This window comes from Falco peregrinus, chromosome 5 (assembly GCF_023634155.1).
Source record: "Falco peregrinus isolate bFalPer1 chromosome 5, bFalPer1.pri, whole genome shotgun sequence".
Taxonomy (NCBI): Eukaryota; Metazoa; Chordata; class Aves; order Falconiformes; family Falconidae; genus Falco; species Falco peregrinus.
In genome coordinates this window covers 30,235,941-30,252,878 of record NC_073725.1, presented here as the reverse complement: position 1 = coordinate 30,252,878, position 16,938 = coordinate 30,235,941, and the positions used below count along the sequence as shown (strand labels likewise).

The 16,938-nt window shown below is 45.4% G+C and overlaps 1 protein-coding gene across 1 annotated transcript in view; it reads left to right on the top strand.

Moving 5' to 3' along the window:
• VOPP1 (VOPP1 WW domain binding protein) overlaps positions 1-13,843 on the top strand; it is a 65,218-nt gene extending 51,375 nt beyond the window's left edge. The window contains exons 3-5 of the mRNA XM_055804237.1: positions 7,255-7,332; positions 9,372-9,508; positions 13,392-13,843. Coding sequence (XP_055660212.1) covers positions 7,255-7,332; positions 9,372-9,508; positions 13,392-13,573 — 397 coding nt within the window. The 3' untranslated portion in view covers positions 13,574-13,843. The remainder of the gene's footprint in view (positions 1-7,254; positions 7,333-9,371; positions 9,509-13,391) is intronic.
• Positions 13,844-16,938: the final 3,095 nt, after the last annotated feature.

Genomic DNA, 16,938 nt, shown 5'->3' with positions numbered 1-16,938 from the left:
CTGGTTTGAGCCCCGGTGGACAGCATCAAGGAGCGCTTGACCCCGAAATCATCTTGAAGCTTCTAACCCTTTCTGGATAGAGAGACCCTGGATTAAAATTTTGAAAGACTTGGTGGCACCTACTGTTGGCCATTAGTTCTTCTTGGCATTTGATCATTTCCTTGGTGAAGGAAAAGAAAAAGTTTTACTATGCATTAGTATTTTAAATTGAAGTAGACACCCATCGCCCCCTGCCAGCAGGCTGCTTATCATCTCCCAGAGCTGCGATTAGATGTAATAGGGCTGCTCACCCACTGGGAGCAGCTTGAGGTATGAAGAACTAATTATCCGTGTAATAAGGGGCCTGATGATTAACTAGGAGTCCTCGTTCCTGTTGGTATTAGACATTTACAATTCTACCTCCAGAAAATTAAAACTTGCTGTACAGGTTATCCATTGTTTACCTTAAGCTATGCTGGTTCTCTCTGCTTCATTCTGCGAAAGAAAGGCCTGCAGCTGATGCTGAAAAATGGCTATTTAAGGTACCGAATACAAACCACAGCAATTCTTGCTGGGTTTTGCCATAGAGGGAGCAGAGAAAATTTCTGGATGACTTTCTGGCCAGCACACGTGCGCTGGTCAGAAAGTCTCACACATGGTGAGAGATGCTGCCGTGACAGTCAACAAGGAGGGTCCCTCTGTGGTGCGGCTTTCCTCCTGGGCTCTGGGAACAGAGGGCTGGGGTTATGGCAAGCTGTTGCGTAGTAAAAGGCTTGTAGAAGGGTCAGTTTGGTAGGAGCAACTGAGCAAATACTTCTCAGCCCATCAGAAGTGGGGGAGAGTTTATCACATTCTGCGAAGCTTTTGCACAGAGACAGTGGTTATAGGCTCCTCAACTAGAGAATAATTGAGAAACTAGGAGCAACTGGACAATTATTCAATTTTCTCAATGAATATTTCTCAATTATTCAGCTAAATAATTGAGAAAATAGGAGCAACTGAGCAAATCCTTCTCATTCTACAAGAAGTGGGGGAGGATTTACCATATTCTGTGGAGCTTCTGTGCAGAGACAGTGGTTATAGGCTCTTCAGCTAAAGAATAATTGAGAAATAATCCCTTTTTCAGTTGCTGCCTGCTCTTGTTTTTCATGTCTGTGTGGAGGATAGGAGCCAAGCATCTTGTCTCGTTGTGGGAGATTTTAGTTCTGTCAAAGCAGACAGAAATCTAATCTGAGCAAATATTGTTTCTGTCTCTGTTATTTCTACTCTGGAGAAAAAAAAAATGACCTGACAGAGCCCTTTTCCTCTTTTTTGCCTTACGTTTTTGTACGTAGTTAAGGGCTGGGTGATTTATCAAGTGCCCGGGTAACTCTGTCTCCAGTGCTCTCCTGGGTACCAGCGATGGGTTTTTACTCTCAAGTACAGATGTGCCACTGAGGTCATGACTGCATTCATCTGTGAAGCAGTTACATATATATACTTACATATTTGTTATATATATTAGTTATATATTTGCCAAAATCAGACCTGAGTTTTACAAGGCACTGTTTGTGCCATGTGCTAAGAGACTGCCTTTGCTATGTATGAGAAAAGAAAGAGAAATGCTTTTGGGTGCTGCAAACCTGTGGCTGCAAGTAACTGTGGTGGAACTGTGTCCCGGCTGAAAATCAGGCTGTGTACACAGCCGGCCAAGGAGACACGACCAGCACTGAGACCAGGGCTGGGAAGCAGAAGTTGCCCGTCGCACTGCTCCACCAGCCAAAGACCTTGCCCGTGTTACTGCTCCTCAAGCAGTTGAGTGGGTGCCAGCGGAGGGATGTGGCCTTTGTGTTACCGCGTCATTCTGGAGAGAGATGAAACCCCTCTGGGACTCAGAAATAGCTACTTAGGTGGGACTCCTGAGTGCAGAGTTGGACCCTGTGTTTCAGTTTCCATGTTCAGTGGGCTGCTGTAGCGAAATGGATTCCTTGGGATGACATCACCCCCATGCTTGCAGCATTAAGTTCCTCCACATGCCTGGTGGTCTTCCCCATGCATGCAGTCGATAACCTGGGTCTTTCCTTACGTAGCGGTACAGGCAGCGGCTTTGCTTTGAAACCTGCTTTTTATTGAAAGATGGAAATGCACATACAGAATGGTCTGAAATGGATTGATCAATGGTGAAACAAACCCAGTAGAAAAATAACTCCCTCTCTTTTCATTTATGTTTTACGCCTTCTATTGATCCTGTTCCTCATTGCTCACCCTTCAGGTCTAATTCTGAGTCTTGTGGCAGTGCAGTCGGGTTGAGCCCAGTGGCTTTACACCTTGTACATAGCACAGCCAAGACTCTGAGCTTCTTCAGAATTCTTTCTGCTAGTCAATTTGTGGCGGTTGCCTACTTTGTTTTTGTTTCATGGCTCATTTTATTTTAATCTGTTCCGCACCACTGTATCCTGGCAGTTGACTTCCAGGTGGATTAAATACTTTTTTTAAAAAAAAAACAACCAAACAAACCAAAACTTTTTTGTCCTAGAACAAGTGAATATGTATGCACACTTCAGCTGTCTGCCTTCATCTGTTCAATGGTAGCAAATCTCAGCCTTCTGGCTTTGAGTGCTCAGCACTGAGTCTGCCTGGAGGTGACCCAGTCTCACCAGTCCATCCCTTCCAGTTCTTATGAGCACTTATGGTTCTCCTTCTGGTTTTTTGCCCATGCCAGTATTAGGACCACAGCTGGGGCTTCCATAACTTAATCTGATGCTACTAGTCATTCCCCCCACTATCTTGCTTTTCTGTTCTTAGTTTGGGTCTACTGCAATATCCTCCTTGATCTAAACTTCTGTCTCCCTTTGGTGTCCCTCCCCTTCAGACACTGCCAGTGCTTCTTGTATTCCAGTGAATCCCAGTTTGCTTCATAGATCTTACACAGACACGTAGCAATCACCTATGACTGGCATGCAACCTTTTTTCGGAATTAAGTCAGGCTTGTCTTCAGGACACTGGTTAGAAATCATGCAGTTTACTGTTACCTGGTGGTTGTGGGTGTTTTGTGGTTCTTTCACTCTCCCATCCTCTTGCTTCTGCGTCTACAGTAGGATTTCTGCCACTACACGTGGATTAACAATTTACATTGCATTTTACTCTTCCAAAAACCATTGCTAATCAAATATCTGAAATACTAAATCAGATTTTGGCACATATGATGCATCAGTCTGGAGAGGAAGCCTAGGAATGCTACAGCCTGCATTTCAAAGGGATGGTGTTGATGGGGAATACCCACATTGAGTGAGGACAGGGAACACTCGGACCACTATGGCCACACAGTCTACTGAAGACTGTAATCCTTGCTTTAACTCTTTAACATCTCCGCTTCTCAGCAAGCGCCAATCAGGGAATTATTTTTAGATGCAGTTCTTTGCTGTGCCAGCTCTGGTAAGAAGGGACTTGTTCAGCTGTGTAGATGGTGTAAATGGAGAAGAGCTTCTGGACCGTTTCATTGAGCACAAAAAACGGGGTTTGTTTGTGGGGCTTGGGTCATACCGTATACCCTCACGTGAAACTTTGTGCTTTGCCTGTCCATTAAGGGAAGAAGTTCAGAGTCACGATTTAAGTGGGAACCCATACGAAAAGCTTGGTGCTGTGATCTGACAGGCAGGGTAACTTTGTCTCTGACGCAGCAGTTCCTTGATGCACTAGCAGTGCGAGTCGTTGGACAGGCAGACACATTAATTCCACTCTGCTGAATTATGAATGATGTATGATTTCGGAGGTACATCTTTTCATGTTGCAGACAGTTTTCAAAGAGAGACCATATGCTTGGTGAGGTTGCAGATTAGCAAAGCAACTAACGGATCATCTGTTATCCGCTGTAACGGGTTAAATTTTGATCAATGAAAGAAGCATTGCCCTAGGGAAATGAAGTTCTTGGGATCATCACCGATGTGTGAAAGAGGAAAACTGGCTTTAGAAGAGTCTTCTGTAGGAGATGGCTTTGGTCCAGTTCAGATTGATAGTGAGGCTCAGTCTTCTTCAGCTGGCATTGGGCACCAGCAGTCCTCCATAATGCAGAGCTAAAGCGTGAGCGTGACTTAAAGAGTATGCATACAAATTGTGTGTGTAATTGTGGTTTTTTTTAACGAACCAGGGTCTTAATTCTGCTGGGATTTGCTGTCAGGCTGTAAGAGATAGTACATCAAAGGCTTATACTTAAGCTTCTATGTTTCTCCGTTAATAAGCTGATTTTACTGTTGTCTTTCACCTAATAATAAATACGGCTCCTGTAAGTAAGTTAATTTTCTTGTAATCGGGTTTGATGTTGTCAGAAGTTGTGTTGTTTTTCTTATGGTGCATTGAATTGAGAAGAGATCAGCAAAGCTCCTGCAGTACCCCTACAGCAGGATCGCAGATGGGCTGCTTGTTCTTCCAGTCTTTTTTGGTGCTGTTATCCAGTGGTGGGGAATGCAAAGAGCAGGTTGTTGCCCTGGCATCAGCCTTGATTCCAGGCTCCTACATACGGGTGCCTGTGTCCATACTCGCAGGCACCTAAAATGAAGTGCCTGATTGGTTTTATGGGTAAAAAGCGAGAAGGTTACTAGTGTCAGATCCCAAAGGATTTTCCTCTGGGTGTGATACTGGTTTAGCTTCGCAGATCCACCCAGCAAGTGCAGAGCTTGTCTTTGGATGACTTCCCTCGGGAAGCTTGCTGGCTCTTAGAAAACAGAGCTTCTCTGAATCCAGCCGTGATGAGGGACGACTCCTTCCTTCGCATCATTGTTTGCAATCATCTGCGTAGGAGGCAGAACTCTTTGGCGGCCTGTTTGTTTGCCCTTCAGTGGTCTCAGGTGCTTCATGAAGATCGAGCAGTTGAGCCTTTCTGGCTTACAACCATACTTTAGCCCTCTTCTTCTGGAAGAAAAGCTCAGCCACTCAGACTTTAAAAATGATGCTGACTTGTAGCCCAGACAATTTAGAAATTAAAAATAAAAAGTAAATTCAAGTACTGTGCTTCTCATGCCGATGCTGTTTTAATTTTGGTTGTTTGAAACACCATAATTATATATTTTAAAATAGCCTTTTCCCATCTCTTCTGACTCTGGAGAAAACAGATGCAAAATAAGCAGGGCAAGGGTGGACACGAGGGAGGCGTACGTGCAGCCTCCCTGGGCTCTCTGTTTTATTTTAACTTTCAGTGCAAGTTAAGCTTTTGGGGCTAGATCTGGGCAATGACTTTGGAGCCAGAGGCCAACCTGGTGCGTCCGCTCCCCATCCTGCTTGTGGTCAGGTGTAGGTGTCTGGCTGACAGAGCTGGTATGTGGAGGCAGAGATAAAGCTGCTTCACATCCCTAAAATCCTTTTTCTTTTTCTTTTTTCTTTTCCTTAATTGCCTCAAGAAGGGCTTCTAGATTTATGGGCTTTGTTTTCTTTCTGCTTTTCTGGCCCAGCAAAGTCCTTACTGTGCAGCATCAGCAAAAGGGGCAAATGCCCAGCGATATGGGTGAGGTGCTCCAATCAAAAAGCATGTTGAAGACCGGACAGGGGCTACCGTGACCACTGGTTTAACAGAAGGCTGTGGCTGCCACCCCATTTCATAAGGGTGTTCTGTTCATGCCTTTAATGTTTGTCTTGAAAGCTCCTGCTGGGTTGATCCACTTGGGGAGCATGGAGAGGCATGCTTAATTTATTGGTCCTGATGGAACTGAAATTAATGCTAACTTGCTGAGCCTTGTCAGTAGTTTTGTGAGGTCTGGTAGCTTTGAGTATGAGTTGTTTAGGGTCCTGGCAACCTTTAAAGAAGGATGTTGGAAATGAGTCACTTTCAGGGACGGCAAAGCAGGTATTTTCTCTTTTAGTATGAGCAACTTAAACTCTGCTCGAGTCTCAAACTGGGTGCCTGAGCATATTAATTGACCTTGCCATGCTGATCATATCGGGTCCTCCGGCTTGCTGAAATCCTGCCTACTTGTCATCAGAAAAGCGTGTAACTGTTTTTACTTGCAAAACAGTGGATTATGTATCCATAGAGCATCTTTCTCTGGCCCCAATTAAAGGCTGAAGCCTCTGTGACGACGTATTTTGTGAGTGAAGGCTTGTTAATTGAGCGTGTAAATGTGTAATTGTCTGTACAGTTATCCAATTGAAGTTTTTATTAGTTTGCATACAAATACGGGAGCACAGTCATGCATGTTGGGTAAAATTTCCAAACCCAGATGCTTAATTCAATATGTGCATTAAGCATACAGATGTGAACACCCTTAAGAAGGTCAATGCAGTTGTGGTAACCTCCTCTTTTCTTTTGGTGTGTGGATATCTGCATGTTTTCATCTGATTCTGTCACATACCATAGTTTCTGTGTTACCTCTGTCCTTTTTCCTGCTAAATAAGTTTCATCAGGGTGGGAAGCGGCAGTTACCACAGAAATTGTTCAGAGGTTGCTATTAATGCATGTGCTGACTTGTAATGAAGTGGTGCCTTGTGCTTACAGTGATTGGTGCTGTACCACCTTTAAAACGGTTCTGTGCCATATGAAATATGAATTTGAAATGTAGTGGGGTGTTTTTAGAGGAAAGCCTAATTAAATAACGGGAGGTGTTGGCAGTTGCAGTCCAATGCAACTTCTGAGAAGCAAAAAATGCCATTAAATTTGCAAATAATGGTATGCTTGAAGTTTTCTCTGCGCTTGGTGGTTTCTCTGTTTGGAAGCTGCTGATTTGCAGAGAGTGAGTGATCTGGCAGTTTTGACCTTGCAATTATTGTCTGTTGCAGTGAATAAAACCTCAAATGGCTCATGTTTGAGGTCTGCAGTGTTCATTTACTGTGAAAGAAAACAGAGTAATACTGCTTTTCTTTATAACATGTCCTTTTATATAAACTACATTCAGTCTTTCTGAGTTGGCTTTGAAAGAAGTGTATAGGAAGGCAGTTCCAATAACATGCAAAAACTTCTTAAATAATGATATTGCTGTGTCACAGATGTGTATGTGTGATTGACAAGTTTATCTGGCCAAGGGTAATCTGTTCTTATTCATAGACCCACAGAACAGTTTGGGTTGGAAAGGTCCTTTAAAGAACATCTAGGCCAGCCCCAGCCGTGGGCAGGGACATCTTTCGCTAGGTCAGGTTGCTGAAAGCCCCATCCAGCCTGGCCCTGAACACCCCTGGGAGGCTTTGCCTCCCCAGCTGATGTTGTAAGTGACGCCCTGGGCAGGGATGGGAGCACCATCAGGGTTGGGGATGCCGTTTCAGTCTGAGTGACACCCACTCCCCTAACGCCCTTTCCTCTTTGTTTCTCTGCAGATGTCGCTCCTATGAGGATTGCTGTGGTTCAAGATGCTGTGTAAGAGCTCTCTCTATCCAGCGACTATGGTATTTTTGGTAGGTCAGGACATTTGGGAATTTTATGTTTGTCCTGTTCTTGTCTTGTTTGTAGGACTTAAATGAGGGTATTGCCAGCCCTAGTATTTTAAAGTAAAGCAGGTACAAGTACGCAGTGATGTACGTGTGTACATACAAATGCAAGGACTTCCTTTTTTTTTTCTTGTAAGATTCTCCTGATGTAGTAAGAAAACACTGAAAAAGGAGGTCACTTGTGTCACATTGACCTTTCCTGCCTCTGTGTCCTGCTGGCCTTCTGCAGCGGTCCCACTTTTATACAAAATTGCTGGATTCCTTATGCCTGTCCCAGCTATGACCAAGCGGCAGAGTTTGTGCAATTTTGTTGGGCACCGAGTTTTAAAAGAGGATTGTATAAGAAGGATTGTGCATTTAGGCATGGTTTAAGATATTCTTGCCAGCTGATTGAGGTTTCAATTAAAAAGGAAGAGAAGTACATTTGTGACTCTGAGGATTTCACTGGAGATGACAGCAAGGGAAAAGAAGGCAGAAAGATTTGAGCTTGTGAAACCAGCAGCTCAGTAATCTGGATAAAGCTTAAACTAATCACTGTTATATGTGTAATGAAAAAATAAGGTAAATTCATTTTGGAGAGGAATTTAAGAAAGCACCTGACTAAAACCTTCCCATTACAGTAGAGAGAAAGCAAAAGCTCTCCTAGAAAACCTGATTTCAGGCGTTTTCATGTAGAATTGGAAGACTGCTTAAAAAAAAAAAAAGCCTTCAAAATTGAAACAAATAAACACTGAAAAACAGAAGCCTGATATATGCTATAATACAGAGATTTCCCAAAGCTGACTGTGGGATTTTGGTGTACAATCCTTACTGATATAACTGAAGAGCTCTGCATCTCAATCCCTGGGGTGACGTCGTAAATCTCTGTTTTTCTGTTCAGAACAAATCCTTGGCAGGAACACTGCCAAAAGGGAGAATGTATTAATATTGGCTCAGGGAAACAGGACCTCCTTCTGCTCTCGTTTCCACTGCAGAAACAAGAACAGAATTTGACCCTTTCCATGCAATACCTCTCGCTGCTGTGCAGTGTCACGCTCCTCCTCTTGGGCACCTGGCGGTGCTCCTGGGGAGGTGAGCGTGGTGTGTAGGCTTACCTCTGGCCAACTTCCATCCTTTCCAAAAGAGCACTGTTGTCATCATTCTCCAGTAAAAGGCCCTGAAATGAGGTGGCCGTTAGAGGCAGGAGAATCGTTTGGGTTTACGGGAGCTTGCACCAGCCACCAGCATGTCTGGTATCAAGGAAATATGGTGAAAGCCACTGTCTGAAGAAGAAAAATTATCTGACCTGCCCTTGCTGCATGTGCCTGTTTCCACAGCACCAAGGGAATGGCGAGGACAGCTTAGTCAGTTTGGAAAAGGAACTGGGAGAAGAACTGAAGCAGAATAATGTCCTTTTCCTCGGGAATGTGTATCCTGTCTAGGAAGCACAAAGCAAAGCTTGTCATCTTCAGTGCTGAGTGCTTCAGTCTTCTGGCTTGAGCTTAAATGCCAGCTACCGTATTTCCCACAGGAGACAGAATTACAGTCTTGAGTAATTTAAGAACATCTAAGAATCTTCTTTTAAGGGCAGCTGCAGAATAGTTTTCCTCTCTGTCCCCCACAAACCTCCTGGCTGGCCTCGATGCTGTAAGTACAAGGCTTGTGTCCAAGATATGCAGTTTGACCTGGAATTTCAGTTCAGCATGCCAGTGCAACGGTCAGGTATGAACCTGAACTTTCCAAAAGTCTGAGGGCGTTTTAGTTCCAAATTTGCATTTTTTGTGGCAGAAAACATCGGACAATAGTGTTAATCGCTGAAGTCATCTGTAATAGACCCAAAGTGCCCCACGAGTGCTATCTCAGATGACATAGACCTGCTCTCAAGAGACAACCTATTTAAGAAACCCTGGTAAAAGTTGTAGGGTGATGATTGCTAGATGATACTCCTGTTTCTCTCGACAAACGCTCTGGGTTTGAGAGCTGCCTGGATGTGGGTGGGTTTTGACTTCCCTCTTCTCTTTGCCTAGGTTCCTTTTGATGATGGGAGTTCTGTTCTGTTGTGGAGCTGGTTTCTTTATCCGAAGGCGGATGTACCCTCCTCCACTAGTAGAAGAACCTACTTTTAATGTGTCTTACACCAGACAACCAGTCAACACTGCATCAGGTCAGAAACTGCTCGTTAAACAAGTCGCACTGATTTCTTACATTTGCCAAGGCATTTAAAAAGGGGTGGGTTTGGGGGTTTTGTTTGGCTCGTTTTTAGAAACTGGGATGTGGATGAGGGATTGCACTGCACTAAACCATGCGGCCACCTCCCGCGAGGAGCGAGGTCTCCTGCCTTTCAAACAGTGTAATTCAGCTGCTGTGTACAGAAGTGTTTTTGAAACCCAGCATGACAGGGCTTTCAGCTCCCTTCTGTTGCGGCTCCTAACACCTTTACAGCTGTGTGCCCATGCATGGGAGAAGGCTAGGAGGCTCTCACTTTGCAGTGTAGACAAAACCGTAGGCATCCAAAATGGACAGTGATGTGAAGGCAGAGTTTTAAATATAGAGTTTTAATGATAACGATGGGCAGAGGTGAAGGAAAGCCTAGCATTTTTCTTCCAAGATGGGCCTATCTTGTAAGTCTGGCCTTTTTGATTTTCCCTCCCTCTGCTGTGCTAGTTTTTCTGCAGCAAAGCAGTCCTCCCCTTGTCAGTCTGATTGCTGGCTCTCTGATCACTGATAGCTGTGAGCATCAGGAGGATCTACCTGGTGATGTCTGCCCCGGCAGGACTGCTCTCTAAGTTTGTTATTCCTTCCCCTCTGGCTGTTAGACAGTCCCAGTTGGGAGAGCTCTACAAAATAAGACTCACTTGTAAGCAGAAGATGTTTGTGCCATATGGGAGCATTTTGACCCCAGCTATCTCTAGCTGGAAAACCTTTTACAGCGCTGAGATTTTATCTGAGTGTGGGCTGCGGTGCTTGCTTTCTCCCTGCCTCAGCAAGGCCAAACGGAATCATTTTTAACCACTGTCCAGATTGCATAAGCCAGTGCTAATTTGTGCCACTGGAAGTACACAGTCATGCGCAGGCAGCTTGGTATGCTGACACTTTTCTTCCCGGGCTGTCATCTTGTTGCACGTTGTATTAGAGAGCTGAAGCCAGAGGATAATTATCTTTTCTGATAACTTTTTGGGGAATTGGCAGTTTGTTTTTTATTTCATACTGGCTTGAAAGTGGAAATACTACTCAGTATTTTATAATGGGAAGGAGGATCGCTCTGAAATTTTGGTGCCTCAAAACACTCTATCAAAAATTGTCTTCTGAACCATTACATCTCTGTGCAATACTGTGGCTGCACCAAGACAGCCTCCTTAGAAAAGCATCCTAAACCCCTTCTAGCTCACTGTGCTCACTATGAGCATTGCACAGAGACGTAACATTTGGGCTCTCCCCGCTGTCCTGCTGGCTATTGCACACCCCCGTGCCTTGTGCAGGCTTTGGAAATAACCTTTCTGGCGTCCTAAAGCATGTAGTCATAGGACGTGCTTCTCTCTCTCACAGGTCTAAATGGATAAAAAGATGTTACAGACACAAACTGACATTTTATTCACCCTCTTTTTGTTTAAACCTTAAGAGGTTTTTTTAGGGCTTCCATTCTGCATCTGGTTTTGTGCTTGACTGAATAAGCATTTCCACAGAGAGTATTTATTTTTCAACAGCGGAGGGCTGGGGGCGAGCCAAACTAAACTAATATTTTTAAGCCTGAAAAATAACCTCAAGATGATGCGAACAGGGAGCGTCTTTGGCTAGATTGGCAAACACCAGATTTAATTTTAGAGCACGGTTTTCCTTTTTCGTGACACTTCATGGAACACAAGTTGTGGGTAAACATAAAACAGGCACAAGCCCTTTGATGACCTGCTTATGCTACCTGCTTCCAGGCCGTTACTGCTGTTACTGAAGAGCTTTGGTCTCTGAGCTAACCTCACCATTTTTATTTTTTTTTTCTGCTCTTGTGGGAACATGCAACAACAAAAGCAATGGGAATTAGTAGTCAACCAAGTTCTTATTTCCCACTAGCTCCTTTTCTAGATCTGGTAGCAGTAACCAGCTCACTGTTGAGGTGGAGCCCTTGACACGTGGCTCCTTGCCCATCTCCCTCCTTCCCTGAAGAGACAATGGCAGCATCATCTGCCACCCCAGCAGCAGCCTGAAGTGGGAGTGCTTTTTCTGTGGGTCTGACTGGGAAAATGGATTGAACACCTCACCTGCAAGCAGCAGTTTGCAGACCTGGTGGTATCTTTCACTTCATCCCTGGCATGCATAGCCCCAAAATGGTAGTTCAGGTGCTAGAAAAGCTGGGGTCCCTTTGTAGATGCTTTACAAGTACTTACTGAGCTGATCCCCCCAAAGAAGCTGGTATTCGGGTGTTGTTTTCTGCTGGGTTTTATGAACTGAAAAAATATCGCAAAAGATTGGTGTCCACGCTTGCCCCCTCCCCCCAATTCAATAATTATACCTGCAACTTTTGATGAAAACCGTAATTTTCCTAAAGAATGAGATGCAGTGAGCTGCCTCCAACCTCTCCCGTTTCCCTGTGCGGGTGGAAACAGCAGAAATGCAGAGCTGGGCAGAATTTAACTTTAAAACAAAATTGCTTAAGAAAAAGGCTACAGAAAGAGTATTAGCCCAGACTTCGGAGAGGTGGGACTTGGCTCCTGTTCTCAGCCTGGCTGTCCCACAGCTGTGTGCTGATGCTGTACATGGAAGCAGAACGGGGGCTTCTGGTTGCTGGATCGGAGGAGGAGAGACTGTAGAGCAGCCCTCTTGGTTCAGACAGGAAAAATTACTGTGATGGGGTGTTGAAACTTATTGTGTTAAGAAGGAAATAGCTGCATTCCTGATCTGCTTCCCATCCTTTTTGCTCCAAGTGCCCAAACAAAGCTCCCTAGGCAGACACCCCAGGCTCTGGGACAGTTTGCATCCCTGTGCCTTGTGGCTCAACCATCTGATTCAATATTGTAAGGACGTGGTTTGGGGTTTAGTATGTAGCTCCTTCCTGAACACTTGAAGTCCTAAAGGACACTTAAGGCTTCAAAAAGCCTGTATTCCTTCTGTGGCAATAGAGTCCCAGTGTCCCTAAGTCACGGAAGGGAGTGACTGAGGGGAAAATCCCTTAGAGGCTGTGTCGTTACAGGAAAAACAGACTCACACCAAAAGAAAACCTGTTGCTCAGCCAAGATTATATTTTTTTCCCAGTCCAGCTTTATTTAAATAGGAAAAGAGAGGAAAACTAATTTACATCTTGAGATAGAGGCAGTCTGTGACTTAAATTGCTGGAATTGCATTAAATAGTCTTCCACCACCCTCTGTGCTATCTGAGGAGGGTTGCACGCCACCTTTGTTATTCCTCATGGCAGCAGTCTCTGCTAGTCCTCATGTGTCACGGCCAAGGAATTTTGTGTTTGATTGTACGTTTCCTTTCCTTGTCCCTGCAGGCTCCAACATCGTTTCCTAATTTTAATCTGTGTGAAGCGATCCTGCCCCATTGCATTAGCTAGCCATAATGGGCTTCAGCTTGGGGTTTTGGTTCGTACGTGTTTACTCCTTAGCTCTGTCATGCCTAGAAGGGAAATTATCTGTTTGAGATGTGCTCTGGCTTACAGGCAGATCCAGCACCCACAAAATAATCTGTGAAGCCCTTTGGTGAGACGTGACACACAAGTCGGGGCTGCAGTGGGAGCCCCGTTGTCCACCTGGGACCCCACAGCTCTCCTCTCCGCCAGCATGGCGGCTTTTCTGTCCGGGGGTCTGGTGTCCTGTGTTTCACTAAATGATTGTCATTGCACGGGAATTTGAAACTTTTTGGTGAAATCCCAAGAAGTGAATGTAAGTCCCGCAAGCCTGGGATTTCTCTGGAGTGGGAGAAAGGTGACGCCTTGTCTTTGCTCTGATGAACACTTTGAGAAAACTTGTCTCAGGGTGCAAAGCACAGGCTGGGAGAGCACAAGCTTATGTCGCTGCCGTTGTTGATGCCTTTTCTCTCCTCTCCTTCCTTTCAGGGTCACAACAACCCGGAGTGCCGTATTACACAGATCCAGGTGGACCTGTGATGAATCCCATGGCTATGGCTTTCCACGTCCAGCCCAATTCCCCACAAGGAAACCCGGTTTACCCACCCCCACCTTCCTACTGCAACACGCCACCTCCCCCTTACGAGCAGGTGGTGAAATCCTCCACGTGAGGACTCTTTGGCTCTCTGACCTGACTGTGTGAGAAGAAGGTGCCATTGCAAAATGACCGAGATGGAGGGCATCTGCCCTTTTGAACACTTGCTAGTTCTCCAAGTCCTCTCTCCCTCCCTTCCCTGCACCTTTCCTCATTAAAGTTACTTGCAAAGGGGTGATTTTTAAATATTATTTTTTTTAGTAGAAGTGGATTTTTTCTTTGTCCTCAAAATGAGAGAAGTTGTCTTTGTAATGCTTTTAATGGAAACCTATATTTAAAACCTGTATGTCTTCCTCTTTATTTATTGTTCATTTCCATCATGGGTTTAATTGCATTGTGGCAGGCTACTGATAGCAGTTCTTCCTGTAGCCCCAGCGCGATGTGCACTCTCCTAAGACCCTGTAGCACAATCGCCTTCATCTAAGGGGAATGACAGAGAAAGAGGGTAGAAGTAGAAGAGGCAGCGCGATGCTTTTACCAGAAATGGTGACCACCATCTTCTTTTTAAGATTTTCTTGTACAGCTTGGTTCTGATGCAGAACAGAAAGACGCTGTGATAGAAGTTGCTGTGACTGGAGCACCAGTGCTGGTCGAGTCGTGGCAGGGGCCTTGCCAAGCGCCCTAGATAGAGGGGAGTCATTGCTTTAAACGATGCCTCCAAAAAGTGAAGGACCAGGACTGGAGTGTTTCTTGGCCAGCACCCGGACTGTGCCAGTGTGGGCGGCACCCTGGCCCCCCTTGTTTGGCCAGCAGCGAGACTGTCTGACACAGCTGATGACCTGAAGGTTGGTAGTGAGAGGGAAGTGATACAACCTCAGACCTTGTGCCTCGGGACAGAACAGTTAGAAACACAGAAATACGTAGGTAAGTTTTCTTCCCTAAACTGAAAAATAATTACAGTAAGAGGGAATGGGAACACACTTCAAGGTTTGCTCCCTTAGATGCTGGCGGGAGTTGTGTCCCTGAGAAATAGGTTTCATCGTGGTCTTACTGCTGCCACAAAGGGTACTGAGTAGAGCTGTCATCTCCAGGTGACAGATATGTAAAAACTTCTCTCCTGTCTAGGTCAGGCAAATAAATAACTTTGTGGGACTGGTGCATAAGAGCAGTTCCTTGACCTGATGCGCAGATGGTTTGGCTTTTGTTAACCCTTAGTTCTTTGTGCGTTTTGCTGTGAGTGGCCCCAGGCTTCCCAATTCACCGTCTCACGCTCGTGGGCGACTGAGCAACCACAAGTCAACACCTTCAAAGAAACACAGAGCCCCTTCACCTGCAGGGCTCTCTCACCCGTCTATGTCTAGCAAAAACGTGAAGCTACTCTGAGACGTGACTGATGGGACCTTCTCCCTTTGTGCATGCTCAGAGCCATGTCAGTAATGAGTGACAAAAAGAAGATGCCATCACCTTCTGCTGCTGAAGGACCTGCAGAGCCCTGCATAGCTGAGGGTTAGGAGTCCGGCATGGTTCTTTGGGTACCGGGCGAGCGCTTACTCGCTGCCAGTACACCCATGGCTCCTGTGTTGCTCCAGCCAGGGCACAGAGCTCACTGAGGTAGTCGGAAGACTTTTTTTTTTTCCAATTGCACAAGCAAGTGGCTTGTGAGGACTTGCTCCTAGGCAGCAAGCTGTATTTGCAGAACTGGCAGAAAAGAGTATCCCTTTTGTTACGAACGTGCGTCTCTGACAGAAAAACCATGAAGCGTCACTGTTTCTAAACACTGTTTCTGACTGGTGGAGTCACCTGGAGTAGAGCTGGCTTTTGGGAAGCTCATTCCTGCAGACCTGACCTGGGTGGAATTGTAACTGAGGCTTCCCCTGACTGTGGATCATAACAAGGGACAAAGTGAAGTATTTCTGTGTGTGCAGTGCAGGCTGGCAGGCACTTGACAAAAAAGTACACTTCATGTATGATGACTAGGTCCATCTGCACACCACAACTGTATATATTTTCTAAATTAGTGTGCACTTGAGGTTTAAAGCTGCATATGTCACTGAATATGGGTGTGTATACACGACAGGTTTTTAAAAGCAAATCCAACCTTTCTTTTTCTGTCAATAGAAATTACAACAGACCTCATGTTAGTAGATAGATGTTAAGTCCTTTTATATTATGAAATGTATCTATGACAGTTGGCATTTTCCTGGACATATTGAATAGAAACCTTTTATAGTGAATTCTTATGCTGTACATTGAAGTTCAACTTCTGGTAAAGTTTTCCTGAAGTCTGGCTGGTTTATTTGCTAGTGTTCGTGGCTGACACCACCTCCTACAGCACATGCGCTCCTCTGCTAGCAAACCTGCTTGGTCTGCTCTGAAAACACAGCACCTGTGTGGGCATTCATATGAATTACTTGCAAACTGTTTACGTGCCTTTCCTCTCATTGCCACGCTTTTGCAAACTGTTAGGTTTTCTTTTTTTCTCCTCCCCCGTTTTCCCCCTCTTAGCTTAAAAAAAAAAAAAGGAAGTGGAGAGGAAGAAGGGAAAAACCCTGTAACTTTTGGTAGGGCGATATCAACAGTGTGAGGTTGATTGGGAATGTACATTGCACACTTTGCAAAGTTGGTTTGGAGGGTGAGTGGAACGGAAGTAGATCTTTCTATAGTCTCGGGGGCTTCTATTGCACATAAAACTTGTGCCGGCACTTCTTTTGAAATGCATTTTATTAAAGTAAGACTGGACGTTGCTGTATCTCTAGCCCTCTTTGTTGCCTTTTCCTGAATTGTATGTTTAAAATTCTTTATATTACCGGTAAAGAACTCTTGTGTGCAGAGGAGGAAAGGCAGGGCTAATGCCACCAAGAGGTTTGTACTCCACAGCACTTTGAGCCAGCTATGAAACGGGCCGCAGGCACACCGCTGGAAAGGGCAGAGCTACTTCTCAACAGTAGGCAGAGAGGACAGGCCAGGCGTGCAGTCCCACAGGTGAAGGAAAACAGCATCTTCTAACAGGATTTTACTTGGCAGCAGTGGTGCCCCAGGAGCTACCAGCAGCTAATGTGAGCTTCCCTGCGGTGCGCTGATGCTTTATCCGCTGGGACGCCCGCGTCTGAATCTCTGGGTGCTGCTACTGCCCTCTCTAACCCAACAGAGATTTTGGTTCTCTAACCTCACTGACAAGGCAAGGTGGTGGTTGGACTGCAAAATGTCAGTGCTGGTGGCTGGGAGCCCTAGGGATGTGTGGGGCGCTGCCCTGCCCCTTCCCCGGAGCACCGGGCCAGGGTGCGGGGCTAATCCCCCCCCTGCCTTTGCGATCTTGCCATCTACATCAGGAAGTCGATTTAATGTGTTGTAGGAGTCAGTCCCCTGGTTCTTGCAGAGGCATTTGATATAGGAGGTTTAAATGGCTTGACCAGGGTTTGGGCAGAATGGAAGTGCTTAAGT